The 22,554-nt window shown below is 42.8% G+C and overlaps 2 protein-coding genes across 3 annotated transcripts in view; one reads left to right on the top strand and one right to left on the bottom strand.

The window, feature by feature from the left end:
- Positions 1-6,998, bottom strand: part of Pus7 (pseudouridine synthase 7) — a 47,650-nt gene extending 40,652 nt beyond the window's left edge. For both annotated transcript variants that reach the window (XM_057758785.1, XM_057758786.1), the window contains exons 1-2: positions 6,842-6,998; positions 2,169-2,595 (exon numbers count right to left, since the gene is read on the bottom strand). In XM_057758785.1, coding sequence (XP_057614768.1) covers positions 2,169-2,563 — 395 coding nt within the window. In that variant the 5' untranslated portion in view covers positions 2,564-2,595; positions 6,842-6,998. The remainder of the gene's footprint in view (positions 1-2,168; positions 2,596-6,841) is intronic.
- A 4,577-nt stretch (positions 6,999-11,575) lies between these two features.
- Rint1 (RAD50 interactor 1) overlaps positions 11,576-22,554 on the top strand; it is a 39,205-nt gene continuing 28,226 nt past the window's right edge. Inside the window, exons 1-3 of the mRNA XM_057758820.1 lie at positions 11,576-11,750; positions 12,131-12,176; positions 15,888-16,072. Of these exons, the coding sequence (XP_057614803.1) occupies positions 11,709-11,750; positions 12,131-12,176; positions 15,888-16,072 (273 nt within the window). The 5' untranslated portion in view covers positions 11,576-11,708. The remainder of the gene's footprint in view (positions 11,751-12,130; positions 12,177-15,887; positions 16,073-22,554) is intronic.

Raw genomic sequence — 22,554 nt, 5'->3', positions numbered from 1 at the left:
GAGATTTAAAGAGACTCTCTATTGTAGAGTATTACCAAGAAATTTTCTCTTATTTTAATGAATACTGAAACACGTACAGTTTTATACTAGACTAAAATATTAGTATAGAAAATACTAACAAGGGGCTGGAGAGATGGCTCTATGGTTAAGAGCACTGGCTGCTCTTCCAGAAATCCTGAGCTCAATTCCCAGAAGCCACATGGTGGCTCACAACCATCTGTAATAAGACCTGAAGCCCTCCTCTGGCGTGCGGGCATATACGGAAGCAGAATGTTGTATACATAATAAATAAATAATTCTTTAATTAAAAAAAAGAATACTAACAAATGCAAAGTAAAAGTTCACCAATGTTTAGGGCTCCATCAGTACAGCACTTGAGGAGCAAGCATCGATGAAGACTTGAGTTTGAACCTCAGCACCCATGAGACAAAGCCAAGTATGGTAGCACATGCCTGCAATCTGCTCGGGAGGCAGAGACAAGAGGATTCCTGGAGCTGCTGGCCTGTCAGTCCATACAAAATGGTGGGGCCCAGGTTTCGAGACTGCCTCAAAAAAACAATGTAAAAGAACTGAAGAGATAGGTCAATGGTTAAGAGCACAAGTAACCACATGGCCGCCCACAACTGCTTGTAACTTCGGTTCCAGTGGGTCTGGTGCCCCTTTGTAGCCTCCGTGGGCACTGCACATATGTGGTGCAGATAACTACATGCAGGCACTCACACCACACACATAAAAATCAGTCTTTAAAAGTAATCACGTGGGGGCCGGGTGGTGGTGGCGCACGCCTTTAATCCCAGCACTCGGGAGGCAGAGACAGGCGGATCTTTGTGAGTTCGAGGCCAGCCTGGTCTACAAGAGCTAGTTCCAGGATAGGCTCCAAAGCTACAGAGAAACCCTGTCTTGAAAAAAACCAAAAAAAAAAAAAAAAGTAATCACATGGGGAGTTACAGAGGAGGGCACCTGAGATTAACCTCTGGCTTCGAAATACACATGCATATATACATTCCTACGCTTATACAATCTATATTAAATCAAGTCATAAATACAGTCAGTTAACTGAAGCTAAATAATAATAAGTTAATTAAAAAATAATTACTTAAATCAGAACCCAGTAAGTCTGTCGCAAGCTACCACAAAATTTGTTTCTATCATCACACTTTCTGTGATGCTGGTACCCATTTTGTGGATGTGGATACTGAGGCTCAGAGGACTCAGTTATTAAGTAGCTAAACGGAGTCATACCTAAATCTTTCTGGCTCCAAACAACTTCCTACTAAAAATATGGTCTAGTCATATGAGACAGCTTAAGATTATAAGATGAATTCAGAAAAATAAAAACCTTGAAAATGTCTAAAAGAATTTAACAAAACAAATATCACTCCCATACACTAACAATGTGCACCACTGGGAAACTGTATTTATTTAAACAGTTCTGGGAAAGGTCTATCCTTGATAAGAACTAAGAGTTCATCATGAGACAGATTGAGAATTAAAGACCAAACTGGTTAAGCAGTAAGATTCTGTCAAGAAAGAATGAGAGAGCCGGGCGGTGGTGGCGCACGCCTTTAATCCCAGCACTCGGGAGGCAGAGGCAGGCGGATCTCTGTGAGTTCGAGACCAGCCTGGTCTACAGAGCTAGTTCCAGGACAGGCTCCAAAACCACAGAGAAACCCTGTCTCGAAAAACCAAAAAAAAAAAAAAAAAAAAGAAAAAAAAATTAAAAAAAAAAAATATAATGGGTACAGTATAGTAAGAGTTTCTGTCTGGTGTGAGTGAGGCCTTGAGTTCAAGGCCCAGGACCACAGAAAGCAAACATTTTCAAAATCCAAGACCATCTACTCAGGCAGCTCTCCCACATTGTCCCTTTTTGACCAGAAACTCAACTCTTGGGGTTAGAAAACCAAATGGAAAGTTGGGTGTAAAGGCATGCCCCCAAATTTCTAACACTCAAGAGGCTGAGGATTGAAAGTTTAAGATAACTTCTGAGTTTACCTGGGCTATTTAGAGAGACACTGCCTCAAAAACAAACAAAGATCTTTTTTAAAGAGAAGAACGTGGGTAAGACTAAAAAAGGGGAAGAGAGCAAAGAAAGAGGAAAACTGGGGGCTGGAACTGTAGCTCAGTAGCTGAGGAGCTTGGCTAGCATGCATAATGCTCACTAAACACACCTTTCTTTTAAGATCCCTGAGAAGCCCTCATGAGGGCTCACAAACTTGGTGATGCCGACGTCAAGCTCTGTGAGCCCATGCTTCATCATGTCTGCAAAGCTCTCTGGCTCCTCCTCTTCCCCTGTCTCTGGAAGGCCTTCTTCCTCCTCTTCCTCCTCTTCCTCCTCTTGCACGTGAGCACTGGAATTCTTTTCATCTTTCTTTGTACTTTCAGCTTCTAGAGGCCCAGGCTCATCCTCACTGCTGTGCAGACCTTCATTTTCTACTCCATCCTGACTGTCGATCAGACAGCACTCTGAGACCTTCTGTTTCTTTGTTTCCTCCTGTGAGGCCACGCCGTCATTATCTTCCACAACAAGGCACCCACGTTTCAGGGACACGTTTGTCATTTCCATCTTTAAGGTTCCAAGAAAACATTTATGAGAACCTTTTTAGAGAGGAGAAAAGAGTAGAAGTTAACAATCTCCCATAAAGAAGCTGATTTTTGGCAAATAGAAGCACATGAACCTTGTTCATAGGGTCCTTTAAAAAATCATTTATTACAATAATTCTCTGGGGTGTAGAAAGATGGCTCAATGGTTAAGAATGCTTGCTGATTTTTCAGAGAACCCAAGTTTGGTTCCTAATACCAGGTGGTTCCTAATACCTAATATCAGGTGGCTCATAACCACCTGCCAGTCCAACTCTAGATTAGACATTCTCTTCTGGCCTTCTAAGGCAATCACATGCATGAAGCATTCATTGACACACATTCAGATAAATAAAACATGCAAGTATCTTTTTAATGAGAAAGTAAATAATTCTGATATTTGCACACACTCAAAAATATAAAAACAGAAAACAAGTATAATAATTTGCACCAACATTCTCATAAACAGCTAGGTGCAGTGGTACATGCCTTTAATCGCAGCATGTGGGGGGCAGGTCATGTGGGTTTCTGTGAGTTTCAGGCCAGTCGGGGCTATTCAAAAGGACACTACCTCAATAAACCAACAAACAAAAAACTTTAAATGTAGTTGTTTTGTTTTTGTTTTTGTTTTTCGAGACAGGGTTTCTCTGTAGCTTTGGAGCCTGTCCCAGAAATAGCTCTTGTCGACCAGGCTGGCCTCGAACTCCCAGAGATCCGCCTGCCTCTGCCTCCCAAGTGCTGGGATTAAAGGCGTGCGCCACCACCGCCCGGCCTTTAAATGTAGTTTTAAGCTAGAAATGTTTTTTTAAAAATGGGACTTATCTTAAGAAAATAATTTAGAGAGGGGCTGGCAAGATGGTTCAATAGTTAATAGCATTTGTTGCTCTTGCAGAGGACCTGGGTTTGGTTCCTAATACATGGTGGCTCACAACTATCCTAAATTTGTTTCATGGGATCTGATGCTTTCTTCTGACTTCTGCAGAAACCAGACATCTACATGGTGTATCTATATACACACAGGCCAAACTCTCATACATAAAAAAATTTAAAAATTAAAACAAAACAAACCCAAAACAAAGAGAATATAAATTCGGGGGATGAAGGGACGGCTCAGAAGTCAAGAGTTCTTGTTGCTCTTTCAGAAGCTCCACATTCAGTTCCCAGTACCCGCATGTAGTGGCTTTACAACTGCCTGCAATGTGAGTCCTTGGGGATTCTGTGCTCTGTTCTTACACACAGATGTGTAGGCACATGCATACACATAAAACAAATTAAATATAAATAAGTTGCCGGGCGATGGTGGCGCACGCCTTTAATCCCAGCACTCGGGAGGCAGAGGCAGGCGGATCTCTGTGAGTTCGAGGCCAGCCTGGTCTACAGAGTGAGTTCCAGGACAGGCTCCAACGCCACAGAGAAACCCTGTCTCGAAAAGCCAAAATAAATAAATAAACAAACAAATAAACAAATAAATATAAATAAGCTGAATAATATGTAGATGCAAGTGACTAGGAACTGCAAAAGGTGGTTACTTCTAGTTGAGGACCTAGGTAGTTATAGCTGTGCTTTCACTGAATACTACCATTGTTTTATTATAACCTTGTCCCGGGCACGTGTATTATCTTTCCAAAACTGATAAAATACAGCAGCATATTAACGAGAGGGGTACTGTTATGTAGTACCTAAGAAATCAGCCGGGTATGATGGCACACTCCTGCAATCTAAGCACTTGAGAGGCAGAAATTAAAGGATTAGTTCAAGGTCAACCTGAGCTATAAGAGATTCAGACTCAAAACAGCAAGGGATGGTGGCTTAGTCAGTGAGGTGTCTCCTTATAGTCAGAGACTGGTCTTTCATTTCCCGACGGCTTAGACCGGAATAATTACACTGAAACTATATTAATTACAACACTGTTTGGCCAATAACTCAGGCATACTTCTAGCTAGCTCTTACATCGTGAATTAACCCATTTCTAATTATCTGTGTATCACTACGAGGTTGTGGCCTACGGGTAAGGTAAGGCAGTAAGGTAAGGTTCTGGCGGGTGTCCTCCTTTGCTGCATCCTTCTTCTTTGGCAGCTACATGGTGTCTCCTTGACTGTCTACTCTCTCTATATATCTCTGGACTTCCCACTTGGTTTTGCTCTGCTTTTTGATTCCTGGGCTATTGTTTATGCTTACTCATGGTTTGCTCCTTTAAATACTTTTGCATTCTGAGACAGGGAGGGTCTCACGAATAGCTGTGCATGTTAGCAAGTGTGCTAACAATGAACCACATTAACCTTTTTCTTTACTTTGAGACAGGGTCTTCCTAAATTGCTCAGAATACCCTTACAGGCTGCTTTTGAACTCGTGATCCTCCTGCCAAGGCCTGCAGCAGCATGCATGACTTAGAAACACTTTCTTTAAGGGCAGAGCACACCCAACATCCTATTCAGAAAGAAAAATTTACATATCGAGTACATATTTTCATCCTGTGGAGGCACTGGATGAAAATGGATGATTTCTTGCAACAAAACAGATGACATTCTACTCGTGGACATATTAAAAAACAAAATAAATTTGCAGAGGATGTTTTCAGAAGCAGAATACAATTAAACAAACCCTGTGTGAGGACATGTAAGCCAGTTAAAAGCAGAGAAAGGGATGGATGAGCAGAAAGGGTCATTTTGTGTGAAGCCTCCATAAAGATGTTTTAAAGACTTGAAGAAAGTAGACCTGAAAAACTCTCAGTAGACCCTGAGAGTCCCACGGGGGCAGAATAGAACCTGTAAAGATCACAGGTAGAAATTAGGGTAACAGACCAACTGGTCTGTTATGTCTTTCCAGGATGCAAAATCTCAGTTTCATTAGTGCCTTGTATTGCCCCATCCTCTAACAAAAATGTTGAACAGTAGAGTGTGGCGGCCCAAGCCCGTGAGTTCCAGGCCAGCTTGGTCTACACAGAGAGTTCCAGGACAGAAAGGCTATACAGTAGGGAGACTGTCTCAACCCTTCCTCCACAAAAAGACAGAGTCAAGTTCAGAGGGGAATACAGTGGATGGCCTTCTCCTGTAAGACCAGCACTCGGAGGGCTGAGGCAAGAGGATCTCTAGTGCGGGCCACCCCGGTCTACACAGTAAGTCCTGTCTCAAAACTATGTGTTCAAGTACGCTTGTTAAATTAACAATTTCTGTCTGTTGGCTATTTGCTAATTATTGGACATGATTTCCCTCTTTCTCACTACAGCAAATTGTCTGAATTTTGACAGCTCCTTCAATAAAAACATTGCCCTGCTACTGGGGTATACCAATTTACAGATGGCCACAGATTTTGTATTTGTTGTTGTTGTTATTGTTGGTGGTGGTAATTTTAGAGTGGGAACAAATCAAAACAACACCTACATTTTGTTTTTTTTTTTTTAATTTCATTTTTTATTTTTATTTTTAAGAAGTGGTCTGTAAGCCGGGCGATGGTGGCGCACGCCTTTAATCCCAGCACTCGGGAGGCAGAGGCAGGCGGATCTCTGTGAGTTCGAGACCAGCCTGGTCTACAGAGCTAGTTCCAGGACAGGCTCCAAAACCAGAGAGAAACCCTGTCTCGAAAAACCAAAAAAAAAAAAAAAAAAAAAAAAAAGAAGTGGCCTGTAACTCTTCCAATCCTACTTTCTTGACAGGCGCTGATTAACAGCAATAACCATGTGCTTTTTAAAGCCCCCTCAGTTTAGGGCTTGTGGTAAGGACCAAAGGGTAAGTAGCCTGCACAGCAAAGGCTGGAGAAAAGACCCCAGAAAGCCTGATTGCTTTCTTGGGGGTGAGGAGAGCAGCAGCCCGAGGCCGGCCTAGAACGTAAAACATTTGCGGCCAATACCAGCACTAAGCCCAGACCCGTGCACACCGGTCGGACAATTTGGGGGGTTGAGCAGGGCTGGGGAAACGGTTGGTTTGTATTTCTAAGAAGGAAATGAGCTTGGGGAGCGCCTAAGGCACCTCCACGCAAGGAAGGAGAGGAAAAGGTTCCGGTCCACAGAGCAGCGGCCAAAGAGGGGCTAGGGACGCAGCGCCGCCTAACGACCAGCCAGGAAGAGCCGGGGTCCGGGAGCACCGATCGGGAATTAGGGATCTGGGATCCTGGGTCGGGGAGCATGGAGCAGATACCGGAGAGCGAGAAATGTGGAGCCGGAGGCGGAAAAACCGGGGACGGCGCGGGCTGCGACCGCGGCCAGCCACCCTCCCGGCCGCGTGCTTCTCCGGAGGCCTGGGGCCGTGCCGCCTGGCCAAGCACTTACCCGGAGCCTGAAGGCGCGGGCCAAGCGGCAAAGAAGGCGCTCGCTCTGGACGCAGGAGAGCGGCCGCCACTCTGAGGAGACTGCAGCCAGCGCCAGTCCGCAAAGGATACACCGCGAGGCAACTCTCTCGTACCAGATCTCCCACCAGCCGCCGGGCTCGCACACGTGCGGCACAGCGCTGCGCAGACCACGCCCTGGGGCGGAGCCCGCCTCACCCACCCCTTCGGTCCCGGGAGGACGCTCCGCCCACCGGTGCCTGGGATGCCTCTCGCCACAGGCAAGGGGCTCCGAGCTTATCTAGAATTTAAAAACAGAGAGACTGCATTTTTAGTTGTTAATTGCGCTTGAGTGAGAGCCTCTTTCGCCTTTTATTATAGGTAAGAGCGCACATCAATTGAATGAGTTTCCTATCAATTCGAGGCTTGTGTTGTGTTTCGGTCATGTTCAGACATTATGACTCTTTCTTGTTGCACCCCATCACTCAGTGAACAATAATGAAAAAAAGAATTACTTTCTCTTCTACAACTTGATACAAACATAACAAGATCTAAGAATACCATTCTCCCACAATCCCTCTTTGAGACAGAATTGTTTACTCTGTAACCCAGATAGGCCTGGGACTCAGGACAATCTGCTGCTTCAGTCTGTTTTTGCCACTTCCTACATTTGAGAACTTCCTAGTCGGACTGTCAGGGAAACCCCATCACTGCTGGCTTATGCTTTGGGGTCACTAAAAACAAAATGTATTTTTATTCTTATTCTTATGCTCTTCAAGTAGCAAACTGATCAAATCAAAACACCCTATAACATTTCAGATGTAATTTTTTCCCCGGACTTCAACTCAGGGCAAAAATAAAATAAAATAAATCAAGATTTGTAAGAGTGTGGTGGTTTGAAAGAAAATGGCCCTCAAACAGAGTGGCACTATTAGGAGGTGTGGCTTTGAGTGGATGTGACCTTGTTGAAGGAAGTGTGTAACTGTGGAGGGTGGACTTTGAGGTCTCATATATGCTCAAAATTCTACCCAGTGTCTCAGACTACTTCCTGTTGCCTGCCCGGTGTAGGATTCTCAGTTACTTCTCCAGCACCATGTCTGTATGCCATCATGTCCCACCATGATGATAATGGACTGACTATCTGAACTGTATGTGAGGTACCCCAATTAAATGTTATACTTTATAAGAGTTGCTGTGGTCATGGTGTCTCTTCATAGTCACAGAAACCCTAACTAAAACATGGAGTGTCACAAGCTTGTTATCCCAGCACAAAGTTGATGGGGGCAGAAGGACTAGAAGGCTATGGTCCTTTGGGGCTATGTAAGGAATCCCAGATCAACATGGGTTAGGTGAGAGCCTGTCTCAAATAAAAATGGTATTTCAAATCTTTGTATTTCTCTTAGACATGTGTTGTTTGTTGTATCTCTGTGTTTATGTTCACATATGTGATGATTGTCTTATTTGTCAATTTGACATAATCTAGAATTACCTGGGAGACAGGCCCCTGGCCATGCCTATGTAGAATTATCCTGATTGACTTAATTGAAATGGAAAGACCCACATACTATGAATAGCATCATTCTCTGGCTGGGATTCTGGACCATGTAAATCAGAGGCTCTCAACCTGTGGGTCACGACCTTCTTGGGAGTTCTAATGACCCTTTCATTGTTCTGCTTCCTATTGTGGGTGTGAGGTGACCAACGTCCTTAGCTTCCCTTCCGTAATGAACTGTCAGCCATCTTCAACCCTTTCTCCCTTAAGCTGGTTTTATCACAAGAAAGTCACTAAGCCTTTGTTCACTTTTAAGTTCAAGGAGACCGAAGGCCCGTATTGGGTATTTTCCTTTATCACCTTCCAACTTATTTATTTTTACCATTGTGTGTTTATGACATGTGTGTATGTGTGTGCATGCCTACATGTGGAGGTCAGAGGTCAATTCTGTAGAGGTTGGTTCTCTCCTTCTACCTTTACATGGTTTCTGGGAATAGAAGTCAAGTTGTCAGGCTTGCTTGGCAAGTGCCTTCTCCTTTTGAGCCATCTTGATCATCCCTCTACCTTACTTTTTGATAAAGCTTTTCGCTGACCCTGGAGCTCATCTATTTCACTAGACTGGTTGGCCAGAGAGCTTAAGGATCCTGTCTTTGTCTTTCTAATGCTTGTTTTACAGGTCCCTGCTGTGTCTAACTTTTTACACGAGTACTAAGATCTGAACTCATGCTTGCACAGTGAACATCGTATTGACGAACCCTATAGGTGGAGTTTTTCATCGGGACCATGATCAGCTCTGTTCAGCCAGCTGCTTCCCAAATAACCATTCAAAGATTTATTATTAATTATAAATGCTTGGTTGATAGCTCTGGCTTATTACTACCTTGCTCTTGCTCTTACAACTTAAATTAATTAAGGTGCTGCCCTGAGGCTCTTGGCTTTTACCTCTCCTGCATATCCTGCTCCCTTTCCATCTGGCTGGCTACTCCTCTGACTCTACCCTCCTTCTTCCCAGCATTCTCTCTGCCCTGAAAATCCTGCCTAACTATGGTCAGTCAGCTTTTTATTAACAATAAGAGCAATACCAATTTACAGTGTACAAAGATTGTTCCACAGATTGTCCCACGGCATCTCTCCAACCCAAGACTTCTTCTTAAAATATGGATTTAATGTGAAAATTCAACTAATTATCATTGTCTTGTTTTCGTACTGCTATAATGAGACACCATCTCCAAGGCAACTTGTAGAAAAAAAGAGTTTATTGGGGCTTACAGTTTCAGAGGATGAATACATGATGATGACCTTCATGGGGAGCATGGCAGCAGGCAGATATGAGCAGTAGCTGAGGTGGAGAACATCAGGAATGGTGTGGGCTTTTGAAACCTCAAAGCTAGCTGCCATTGACACGCGTCCTCCAACAAGGCCACACCTCCTGCTCCTTCCCAAACAGTTCTATCTACTGGGGACCAAGTGTTCGAACATATGAGCCTATGGGGGTCATTCTCATTCAATGACCACAGCCATATATAATTAGCTTAGACATGTGGGTTCTGTATTGCCTTCCTCTATTATTCACCTCAGTTACCTACCTAAATTCTTTCTTTTGTCCTTGTTTAATTCATTTATTCATTCACTTTTTTTTTGAGATAGGTGCTCAGTATACTGTTATGCCCAAAGTCCAGATACCCAAAATACCACCACCAGACTGAATCCAACGCAAATGTAAAGAGTCTTTTAATACGAGTTAACTGGGGCCTCTCTCTCCATCCAAAGCAGCAGCACCACCACCACTATCAGCAGCAGCAGTAGCAGCAGCAGCACAGCAGAGGAGACCCTGAGTAGTGTGGAGAGGCAGTTTTTATAGTGGCCAGGCAAGATGTGAAGGACTTGGGGGATTTCAAACCTACATAGGTACGGATTTGGGATTGACTCAAGCTCTGACTAGGGGTATCCCGACTGAGTTGATTGGCTGCCTTAGGTCTAGGGGAATTGCAGAGGACTCCCGGAGTTGTTTACTCGCTTCTGATTGGCCCCTCCCTCTGTGTGTGTGTGTGTGTGTGTGTGTGTGTGTGTGTGTGTAGGGGGGGCTGAGGTGTTTCCTGTTCCTGACTGGTCTCTCTCAGTGGTGTGATATGGTACCCATTAACCCTCCCCATGGGTTAAGGTCAGGGGAGGGTCAGAGGCAGTTGTGGGAGCTACTTTCATTTTATGTGTAAAGGTGTTTGTCTGCTTATATGTCTGCACCACAGTGTGTTTTCTTCTCATTGAGTAGTTTCTGTTTTCTCTAAAGATTTTCTCCTGTTGGAGCCGGGCGGTGGTGGCGCACGCCTTTAATCCCAGCACTCGGGAGGCAGAGGCAGGCGTATCTCTGAGAGTTCGAGGCCAGCCTGGTCTACAAGAGCTAGTTCCAGGACAGGAACCAAAAGCTACAGAGAAACCCTGTCTCAAAATAAAATTAAAAAAAAGTTTTTTTTTTCTCCTTTGGAAATCTCCGTTGGATCCCCATTTGTTTTGATCTCAAAGGCATTGCCTTTCAGGATTTGCTAATGAGGTTGTCAGATTTCCAGATTCTCCGCTGTTGCTTCTAAGTAACTCCAGTTCCTCCTCCGTGGGAAATGGTAGAGGCTTAGGGGCCTCTGCTAGGTAAAGTGCATGTTAGATTTTGAGTGCTTTTCTTTTCTGTCTGGCTCCCAGAATGACTCTCTAGGTGGAAAATAAGAGGGTCATCTCTACGCAATTTGACCAATTTTAAATAAAGCGCTAGATACTGGCATTCATTGGTAAATTCATGCCAAGTAACCTAGTTTGCCTCTTACGGCCACCATGCTCACTCTCATTTTCAGAACATCAGGATATTGTCTAGATATTTATAATAAACTTACAGATTCACATAAAATCTGTGGCATGGAAGGAGAACTATTTTCAAGTTCCATTATCACACGTACTTAAGGGCATCTTTGAACTCAGTAGCTGGAGCTGACTTTGAACTTCTGATCCTCCTGCCTTCCTCACCTCCCAAATGGTGGGATTACAAGTGTGGGTCACCAAGTGAGGACTGAATTCTGTTTTTATTAACTCCATAGAAGTGGAGGGAGCTCTGTCACAGCGAGGATGCTTTCCTCCACAGGGCCGCCGGGTTCCATGAGCGGTAGATGTGACAGTCAACCAAGAGGTGGCGCCACGGAACAGACTGCGGCGACGCAGATAGGTCTCTCTAGCCGAGAGAACGGAACCAGAGAGACGGCTAAAGGAAGCCGAGGTGGCGCTCAGTCTGGCCTCCCTGGAGGCTGATGTGGTTGTTTTGCCCTTCCGTGGGTGCCTTTACCGGACTCTGTAAGGCAGGCTGGCGGCGAATGGAATCGAGGACTCGCGCGGAGGCAGGATGCTTCCAGCTGGCGAGATAGGCAGGGTGTCGGCAGCCCCGGTGAGGTGTCCCTGAGAGGTGGCACAGACCTCCCTAGGGGGATTATCCCCGCTAAGTTAACCTGGGAGCCTGTGAAGGTGGTTCGCACGGTCCGAGGCAGTTAGGGGCTCCCCCGGGGAAGTAGTCACAGTGGAGTGTCCCAGGAAGATGACCGTTTTGAGAGTTGGCGGGAAGGTGGACTCAGTGTCCTGGCAGGGTAATTGGGAGCCTGGCGAGGTGGTCCAGATTTCTGGGAAGGTGGCAGTGGTGGCATTAGGGAGGTGGTCAGAAGTACCCCTGGGATACGCGCTCAGGACCTCTCCTCCAGTAGGTGACCTTTTGGAGCCCTGGGTGCACTCCACTTGAATCTAACTTGTTTGCCACACCTGTTTTTCTGCCAGTGCTGCCCCGAAAGCGGTGACGAAATGAAGAACACAGAGGAGAAAAGTAAGCAGGCTTCAAACCCTTAGTTCTTTTTGCCTGGCTGTTCTTCCCAGCACACTCTTTCAGGCTCTGCAAAAGAGGTTCCTTAACCTGTTATCTTTTAAATGAAGTATTTTCTTCTGTACAATGTGTAAATAGTAATAAATACTAGTTATCTTTGCACATGGACTTTTGTCTCTTTAAGACTGTAAGATATAGAGAGAGCACTCTGAGACTCCTACCTAGTGTCCTGTCAGGTATGACTTCACTGGGGCCTGTCATTTTAATGACACAGCAGCCTGATATCAGGTATTTGGAGGGAGTGATGTGGGTCACTGTTGCTGGGCTCAAGAAAGAGGTTAGATAATTGCTTAATTATACTTTTACTTTCAGTAAATTTGTAATTAAAATTTACTTCAGGTAGAACACAACTTAGGTCCTGGATTTTGGTCCGGATAGGGGATAAGGAAAAGATCTGGTACCTCTATTTCCTACCTAGGGCAAGAAAACATGTCAGAGATGTGGATATTTATCCTTTTACTTTAATGACATAAGCATAGCAGGTTATTAGAAATCCGGTACTCTTCAGGGGTTGGTTTTGTCCCTCATGCCTCTGTTTCCCAGGTGTCATATTCCCAATCTCTTCAGGACCTTTTTTTTTTTTTTTTTAGAGGAAGCAAAAGAGCAAGCAATAGCTTTTTTAGTGTGCTAAGAGTTTAGTTCAATGGCTTGACAAGACTGAGGGTGCCCATGTCACCATGTCCTAGGAGGAAGTTCTGACCTTGCTGTTGGCTGCTGTTAAGCCCCCTGCCCCTTTTTTCTTGGATCTGGAGAGATGGCTTGTTGCTTCAGAGGGCTTGTTGCTTTTACAGAGTACCTTGTTCAGTTCCCAGGACACAGGTGGCAGCTTAGTCTTTAGTTTTAGGAGTTTAAATCTCCTGTTCTCACCTTGTAGGGCTCAGGGAAGCAAACATATGTGTACATCAGTTAAATGAACAAATCCTTTTTAAAAAGCAGAAATTGTCTGGGAAGTATTTATTACAGTGCCAGAGTTCTTGCCTAGCACTTGTGGCAGCCGTGCATTTGAACTTAGGCACCACCACACAAACAAACAAACAAACAAACAAACAAACAAACAAACAAACAAACAAACAGAAAACGGGCTTAGTTAAGAGAATTCACTGCTCTTCCAGCTGGGTTCCATTCCCAGCACCCACAGGGTGGCTAACAAATACTTATAACTATAGTTCTAGGGGATCCAATGCCTGCTTCTGGCCTGTGTCTGGCCTCTATGTTCATTGGACGAATGTGGTACACAGTCATACATGAAGTCAAAACACCTGTATACATGAAAATACGATCTCTGAAAGCTGCCAGGCAGTGGTAGCACACTGCTTTAATTCCAGCACTCAGGAAGTAGAGGCAGGTGGAGTTTGAGGCCGTCCTGATCTAAGAAGTGAATTCCAGGACAGCCAGAACTGCTACACAGAGAAACCCTGTCTTGAAAAATCCCACTCAGATGCCTTGACCCTTGACATAACTGATCTGTCATTTTAGAATGTCAGGTACAAATTATTGCATTAAGGACTTTGTTGTTGTGTAGCCAGTGACTCAGTCATCTGCTGTGCAATGCTGAATGCTCTTTATAAGAAATAAAAGGAGCCAGGTGTGCTGGCTCATGTCTGAAATTCCATTTCTTAGGAGACTGAGGCAGGAGGATTGCCATGATTTGGAGACCAGTCTGGGTCACAGATTAAGAGCCTATCTTTTTGTTTTTAGATCTTTATTTTTTAGATTTGTGAAGTATAATTAAGCCTAGACTACTTTTTAAAATTTAAATTGATTTATTTTTAATTTTTATGGTGTCTTGCTTACATGTATGCCTGTGCACCATATGCTTCTCTGGTGCCAGAATAAGCCAGAAGAGGACTTCAGATCCCTGGGAACTGAAGTTAAGATGGTTCTAAGCTGTCGTGTGGGTGCTGGGAATCAAACCCTGGTCTTCTGCAAAAGCAACAATAGTTATTCTCCAGCCCATAGATCCTACCTTAAGAAACCAAAATAAGGGCTGGAGATAGCTCAGTGGTTAAGAGCATTGCCTGCTCTTCCAAAGGTCCTGAGTTCAATTCCCGGCAACCACATGGTGGCTCACAACCATCTGTAATGAGGTCTGGTGCCCTCTTCTGGCCTACATACAGACAGAATATTGTATACATAATAAATAAAAAATAAAAAAAAAAGAAACCAAAATAAAACCAAGTATGGTGCATGCCTGTAATCCTAGCGCCCAAGAGGTGGAGACACAAGGATTAGAAATTGAAAGTCAAAGTCATCTTTGACTAGATAAGCAAATTTGAGACCAGCTCGGGATATCTGAGAGCTCTCTCAAAACATAAATAGATAATAAAAAAATCCTTATTTATAATTTTGAAGGAGATGCGCTTAAGAATATAGTATGCCATATTTAAATATGGTTGTAATTTTTGTTGTTTAAAGTGAAGGTTAAATTGACCACCCACTTCTGTCAAATATACTCTGTACAACTCATTTGTTATATTTATGAAAAGTTCTTAAGAAGATATTAAGCAGTCAGGACATGATTGCAGTTGGATGTGTCTTATGTATCCCAGGCTGGTCTTAAATTTGCTGTGTCGTGCTGCGGATGCCTCTGAACTTCTCATCTTCCTTCCCCCACTTCTCCAGTACTCCATTACAGGCGTGTGCCATCACATTCGGTATCATTTTACCAATTGAATCTCATCCCTAGCCACAGATAATTATATTTTAATGTATTAGTTATATTGTGGCTAACATATGTCAAATATTAAAGTTGAGATACAGAAAAAAATAGCTGTTCATATATGGATAAGAGAATAAAAATAGTTTTGAATTAAAAGCCAGGAAATATGATTTTAGTCTCATTTTCAACCTTTATAGACTGGGGCCTACATTATTACTTATTTATAGTTTGGAAGTTGAGACTTAGCCTTGTTTTATTTCTTCTATCAGTGGTTTCTTCTCATTTGCTGCAGATGATCTGATCCTCCTTTTGTATAAATAAAATTTTTTATTGTATTTTTTTTTAGTGTGTGTGTGTACATAGGCACGTGTGTGCTACAGTGTTTGTGTGGTGATCAGAGGACAGCTTGTGAGAGTTAGCTGTCTTCTACCATGTATGTCCTGGGCATCAAACTTAGGACATCAAGTTATTGTTTTTGTAGGGGTTTGAGACATAGTTCACTATATAGTTCAACCTGGCCTTGAATTTGTATTTGTTCTCCTTCAGCCCCTGGAATGCTAGCCTCCGGTAGAATGAACCACCTTGGTCTGGTATATTCTGTTACTCTATACATAAATATTTGAACAGTATCTCATACACATTTTTCATTTAGGCATATCTTCATTTAGATATGATAGGGTGCTTGCTTAGCACGCTCAGCGCTCTAGGTTCAGTACCCAGAACTGCACAATACTGTGTAGTGGGGCACCTATAATTTCAGCAAAGACTTGGAATGTGGAGTCAGGAGGATCAGACATTCATTTCCAGTTGTATAGAGAGTTCAAGGCCTGCCGGGCTACAGAGACCCTATCTCAAAAACAAAAACTTTAAACCAAAATATGCACGCACACACACACACACACCCATAACAATTTTTTTTAAAAGAGCTAATGCAGCTTATGCTTTTGTAATTCCTATAACACAATGATGTGAGTAGTTGCTTTTCCTTTCTGTAGGTGACATGAACATTGCAGCTCTTGTTGGAAGTGAACAACTCATGCAAGGTAGAGATGACAATGAGCTTCCCCTGAATGTGTCTGCATTCATAGAAAAGGAAGTGGGAAGTGACCTGAAATCTTTAAAGAAACTTGGCAAACTCATAGAACAGATGACAGAAAATAAAATGAAGTTACAAGAACAGGTAAGTATTAATCTCAGTGAAGTTATAGTAACTGTATTCATTGAAACAATGTAAACAGTGTTATGTGTGCTGCATATCATGCATTTGAAGATGTAGATCATGATGGAGAACAATTTAACTGATAGGCTTTAATGTCTCCTGCTACAAATTTTATAAATGAAGTAAAAGAGTTCCTACTGATTTGTATTTTTTTTTTTTAAATCAACTTTATTTAAGTCTTCTTTTCATTTCTTTTTTTTTTTTTTTTTGGTTTTTCGAGACAGGGTTTCTCTGTGGCTTTGGAGCCTGTCCTGGAACTAGCTCTGTAGACCAGGCTGGTCTAGAACTCACAGAGATCCGCCTGCCTCTGCCTCCCGAGTGCTGGGATTAAAGGCGTGCGCCACCATCGCCCGGCCTGATTTGTATTTTTGAAAACAGAATGTTAGCTAACAATTTATATAATTTTCATTTTATACCTTCTAGAACAGGTTTATTAATAATTCAGAATGTACAAAAATGGTTAAACAGTATCATTCCAAGTTTTTATAAATGCACACAGAGGAAGGAAGCATGTGTAATACGGTGGTTGCTGGGTGTGTTGGCAGCACGTGATAACCTCAGCACTAAGAGAGGAGGCAAGTATATCAGGAGTTCAAGGCCAACCTCAGCTATGTAATGATTATAGATCATTCTGAATTCCACGAAAAATAACAAAACAAAAAACTGAAAGAGAATTTTTAATAATGTTTGTTTGTTTGAAAGGTGATTTTCCTCATGCATTTATGTATTATTGAGGTTTCATTTTACTATGGACATAGTACTTTATTTTTAAAAACCCAATGAAAATAATCTTAAGCTGGATAAGTAAGTCTACATAGTTGTAGTACTCTGTCAAAGAGGAAAGATTTTATAATATAAGAGATTAGTTAGGTTAAGCAAACTCTGAATATGTGGGTGTGGCATGGCTTTACTTTCTTCGAGCCCTGTGAACTGAGTTAGGCTTCCACACTTTTCTGCTTTCCTATCACAGCTACTACTAATCTTTGTGTGTGGTCTGATCAGCTTTTCCATTCCTTCAGAGTTCTGCTGAGTCATTCAAGGATGGCCCAATTTGTGGCCTGCTTCCATGACTGTCTTCAGCCTTTCCTTACAGATTTTGTTGCTACCTCACCATCCTTCTGAATTTTCCCGAAGAGAGTACCCTATGTGGCTGTTCTGCCATTTCGTTTTCTCTAATAGAAAATTGAAACACCCACCATGATTATTAATTTAACACTTTATTTGTTATCATTTTTACCTTTCAGAGGTAAACTAATTTTTTGTTTATCACTAAAGGATTCTAGGTGAGCATTTAATAAGTTGTGTAGCAAAGAATGGCCTTGAACTTTTGACCTTCCTCCTTCCACTTCTGGAGTACTAGGATTTTCAACTCAACACGTACCACCACGTTGTGTTCCCAGGGATCAAACTCAGGGCTTCATGCATACTAGGCAAGCACTCTCCCAAGCAGGAACTCAAGTCAGGACCCTGGAGACAGGAACTGATGCAGAAACCATGGAACCTTTTCATGGGTTGCAGAAATCACACTTGGGTGATCAACCTTACTACTAGCTGCTACCTCTGGTCTTTAAAAATATATAATTAATGTTCTTAGTGTATGCCTTTTTAGGGTTTCTATTGCTATGAAGAGATACCATGACCATGGTAACTCTTACAAAGGAAAGCATTTAATTGGGTCTGGCTTACAGTTTCAGAGGTAGTTCGTTATCATCATGGTGGGACATGGTGGCTTGCTGGCAGACATGGTGCTGGAGAAGGAGCTGAGAGTTCTCCATCTTTTTTTTTTTTTTTTTTTTTGGTTTTTCGAGACAGGGTTTCTCTGTGGTTTTGGAGCCTGTCCTGAAACTAGCTCTTGTAGACCAGGCTGGTCTCGAACTCGCAGAGATCCGCCTGCCTCTGCCTCCCGAGTGCTGGGATTAAAGGCGTGCGCCACCAATGCCTGGCGAGAGTTCTCCATCTTGATCTGCAGGTAGCAGAAGCAACTATGTATAGCTTGAGCATATAAGACCTCAGAACCCACCCCGACAGTGACATACTTCCTCCATTAAGGCCACATCTCCTAATAATGCCACTCCCTATGGGCTAAGCATTCAAACATGATTCTGTGGGGGCCATACCTACTCACACCACCACAGTGTATAAATAGGTTTTCATTATGACATTTTCATACATATATGTCGTTGTACTTTGCATTTATTCTCTGATCCTGGTTCTCTCCTTACCCCATTTCTTCTGTCAGTGATATTGTGCCTGCCCTACATGAGCCTTCCAGCAGGAGCTAATACTAATGCAGCCTTACACCCTAGCTTTTTCCTAGCACCTTGGCAACCAGTGGTCTTAACTTGCTCTTGGATTCGATCCTTTGCTTCTCTACCAGTCCTGTCTTTTCAGTAGATAAACATAGGTCTTCCTATACCCCCTCCAAAAAAAAGCCAAAAACAAAACTATTCCCTTCATTTTTTAGTAGGTATTTATTCATTCATTTGGCTTAGGGTTTTTAAAAAGTCTTTATTATCAATCTCCATTTTCTAGTTTGCCGTTAACTCTTTTACCATGTGATCAAGCTTGATTACCACAGATATTTTTGCTGAAGTCTATTGCTAACCCTGAAACTGTTCTCCTCTGTCTCTCATCTGTGTCTGATAGCACGGAGCTCTATTTATCACTCAAGTCTCGATTTTTATTTAGTTCTGTGACAAAAAAAAAAGCAACTTGTGGAGGAAAGAGATATTTTTGGCTTATGCGTCCATGTCATGGTCTATCATTGAGGGAAGTCAAAGCAAGAACTCAAGACAGGAACTGGTACAGAGACCATGGAAAAACAATGCTTATTGGCTTACTTTTCATGGCTTGCTCAGCTTGTTTTTTTGTATAACTAAGGACCACCTGACCAGGGGTGGCACTGCCTTTAGTGTGCTGTGATCTTCCACTCAATCATTAATCAAGAACATGTCCACAGACCACCCTAAAAGCCTACGTTTTGGAAGCATTTTCTCAGCAGAAGTTGCATCTTTTCAGTGACTCTCTGTCTTGTGTCAGTTTGACAAAAACCCAACCAGCTCAGGTCTGTAGCCCAGGAGTCTGATGCTTCCCCTCCCTCGGTCAATAGATAACCTCCAGTCATCTGAATTCCCTTGTTACTTTCCTATTCCTGCTTTCTACACTGTGAATTTCCTTTATTTAAAACATCTAGTGGACTCTTACTGTTGTACAGTATGTTCTTCCGTTACCTGTGATCTGGTCTTTCCCTCCCGTCCAGGCTGTTCTTTCTTCTTACTTTGAATTAGAGTCTTCATTTAGAATAAGATCTCTAGGTGATTTTTGTACATGTTCAGGTTTCAGGAGTGCTACATTAGTGTTTCTTTTTTTTGTTTTGTTTTTTTTTGTTGTTTTTTCAAGACAGGGTTTTTCTGTGGCTTTGGAGCCTGTCCTGGAACTAGCTCTGTAGACCAGGCTGGCCTCGAACTCACAGAGATCCGCCTGCCTCTGCCTCCCGAGTGCTGGGATTAAAGGCGTGCGCCACCATCGCCCGGCTACATTAGTGTTTCTACGAGCTCCTGATGTGTTGTTAACAAGACATCGCTCTAGCACTGGCTGACTTGGAACTTACTATGTAGACCAGGCTAACCTGGAACTCACAAGATTCCATCTGCCTGTAACTCCCAAGTGCTGGGACTAAAGGTGAAGCTACGCCCACTTTGTTTTATTGCACTAACTTCACTTTTTTGTATGATTAGGTGTCTCTTTCATACTTAAGGGGAGATGTTGTATCTTTGTTCTGTTGCTAGTATAGTGCTGGGTTCAGTGTGCTAATCAGGGCTGATTAAGTTGAAATGCTATGAAATTCTCTGTAGTACTGGATGTGGTCACATGGTTTTGACCTGTAATCCCAGAACACATAAGATGGAAGGAGAATGCCCAGAAATTCAAGGCCAGCCTGGTAGATATGAGACTATCTCAAAATAAAATAAAATATTAGTCATCAAAACCTTGCGTTCTGATGTCTAATATTGATTTATGTTTCTCATATATGATAAAAAACATTTTAAAACTGTTTAATTACGTGATTGGGGTTGGGTTATATGCATAAGTGCAAGTGCCCCCATAGCCAGAGGCTTCAGTCCATTGTGGGTTCTGGGCAAAGAACTTGCGTTCTCTGGAGGAGAAATATATACAATTAACTACTGAGCCATCTCTTCCGGCCCCTAATATAAATATTCTTTAATAAATTTTATTTCTAAAGACGTTACCTAAATATCTTTTTATCAAATCAGTAAGTCTCATCCGAGGCTTCAGCAAAATACTGGGACCCAGCTGTATTTTGGGTTTTTTGTTTGTTTGCTGTGAGACAGGGCTTTATGTAACTCAGGCTGGCCTCATACTCCTATGTAGCTGAGACTGACATAGAACTCCTGATCCTCCTGCCTCATTCTCCCAAGTGTTGAGGTTGGAGGTATGTGCTACCTTGCGTAGTTGAAAAGATTTTTCCCTCTGTGGTACTGAGAATTGAACCCAGTCTTACACATACTAGGTAGGTGCTCTACTTGATGAGACATATCCCCAGCTGTGTTATGAATACAGCTTGGATCACAACTTCATTTATTTTATGAAGGAAAATATCTTAGTGAAGCAAGAAATCTCTGGCTGTATGCTTTCAAAGTGTTCCAGATACTTGCATGGGAACCGTGTGTTGGAGGTCTCTGTATATAGCATTTACACTTTGGGTTGATTGCTATAGGATAAAGAAATTGAGCCTTGTTATTTTGTTTGTTTGTGTGTGTGTGTGTGTATGTGTGTATGTGGCATATGTTTCCATGAGTGTGCAAATGTCAGGTCAGTGTCAAGTGTCTAACTCTATCACTGTCCACATATATTTTTTGAGGTAGGGTCCCTTTACTGATTCAGCTAGATGGTCTGGAGCAGAGTTCTACCTGTCTCTGCTCCTAGAGTGAGGATTACAGACACAGGGCTGTGCCTGGTTTTTACCTTTCCGGCCCTTTTTCTTTTTCTTTCTTTTATTTTTTTTTTTAAACACACTATCTTTTTTCAGTTTACATACCAATCCCTGTTCCCACTCCCTCCCTCCTCCCATTCCCTTCACCTTAGTCCCCCACACCCCCATCCAGTCCTCAGAGAGGGTAAGGCACATTGCTTTGAGGAAGGTCCAAGGCCCTCCCTATTATATTTAGGCTGAGCAAGGTATCCATCCAAAGAGAATAGGTTCCAAAAAAAAAACAGTACAAGCAGTAGGGATAAATCCTAGTGCCATTGCCAGTGACCCTGCAGTCTGCTCCAGCCATACAACCGTCACCCACATTCAGAGGCTCTAGTTTATTCCTATGCTGGTTCCTTCCCTGTCTGGCTAGAGTTGGTGAGTTCTCATTAGCTCAGGCAGACTGTTTCAGGGGGTGTCCCCATCACGGTCTTGACCTCTTTGCTCATATTCTCACTTCTCCTACTCTTCAACTGGACTTTGGGAGCTCAGCCCAGTGCTCTGCTGCGGGTCTCTGCCTCTGTTTCCATCAGTTGATTGATGCAGGTTCTATGGTGACATTTAAGATAGCCATCAATCTGACTACAGGTCAGTTTGGGTATGCTCTCCATTATTGCTTAGGGTCTTTGCTGGGGTCATCCTTGTGGATTCCTGGGAATTTCTCTACAGCCAGGTTTCTTGCTATTTCCATAATGGCTCCCTCACTCAAAATATCCCTTTTTTTCCTCTCCTCTACTATACCGTTCCCTCAAGTTCTCTTCCCCTTCCCTTTCTTCCCTTCTCCTCTTCCACCCTCCCGTCTCCCCCACACCCATTCTCCCAATTTTGTCAGGAGATCTTGTCTATCTATTTTGCCTTCTCAGGGGGGAATCTATATATGTTTTTCTTAGGGTTCACCTTGTTACTTAGCTTTTCTAAGGTCATGAACTATAGCCTCGTTATCCTTTGCTTTACAGCTATTATCCATGTTCATCTTTCTGGGTCTGTCTGGGTTACCTCACCCAGGATGGTTTTACTGAAGGTATTTATCAGCTGTAGAAGTTCCCTGGTAAAGTTTTTGGGGGTCACTTATGTTTACTATCATATCATCTGAAAATAGCGAAAATTTGACTTCTCCCTTTCCAATTTGAATCCTGTTGATCTCTTTTTGTTGTCTTATTGCACTAACCAGAACTTCAAGAACTATGTTGAATAGATATGGAGAGCGTGGACAGCCTTGCCTTGTTCCTAATTCTAGTGGAATCGCTTTGAGTTTCTTACCATTTAATTTGATGGTGGCTGTCGGCTTGCTGTATGTTGCTTTTATTATGTTTAGATATGTTCCTTGTATTCCTGATCTCTCCAAGACCTTTATCATGAAGGGGTGTTGGATTTTGTCAAATGCTTTTCCGTTTCTAATGAGATGACCATGTGTTTTTCTTCTTTCAGTTTGTTTATATGGTAGATTACA

Source organism: Chionomys nivalis, chromosome 26 (genome assembly GCF_950005125.1).
Source record: "Chionomys nivalis chromosome 26, mChiNiv1.1, whole genome shotgun sequence".
NCBI classification, from domain to species: Eukaryota; Metazoa; Chordata; class Mammalia; order Rodentia; family Cricetidae; genus Chionomys; species Chionomys nivalis.
Note: the sequence above shows the minus strand (reverse complement) of the source record. Positions and strands in the feature narration are given on the sequence as shown.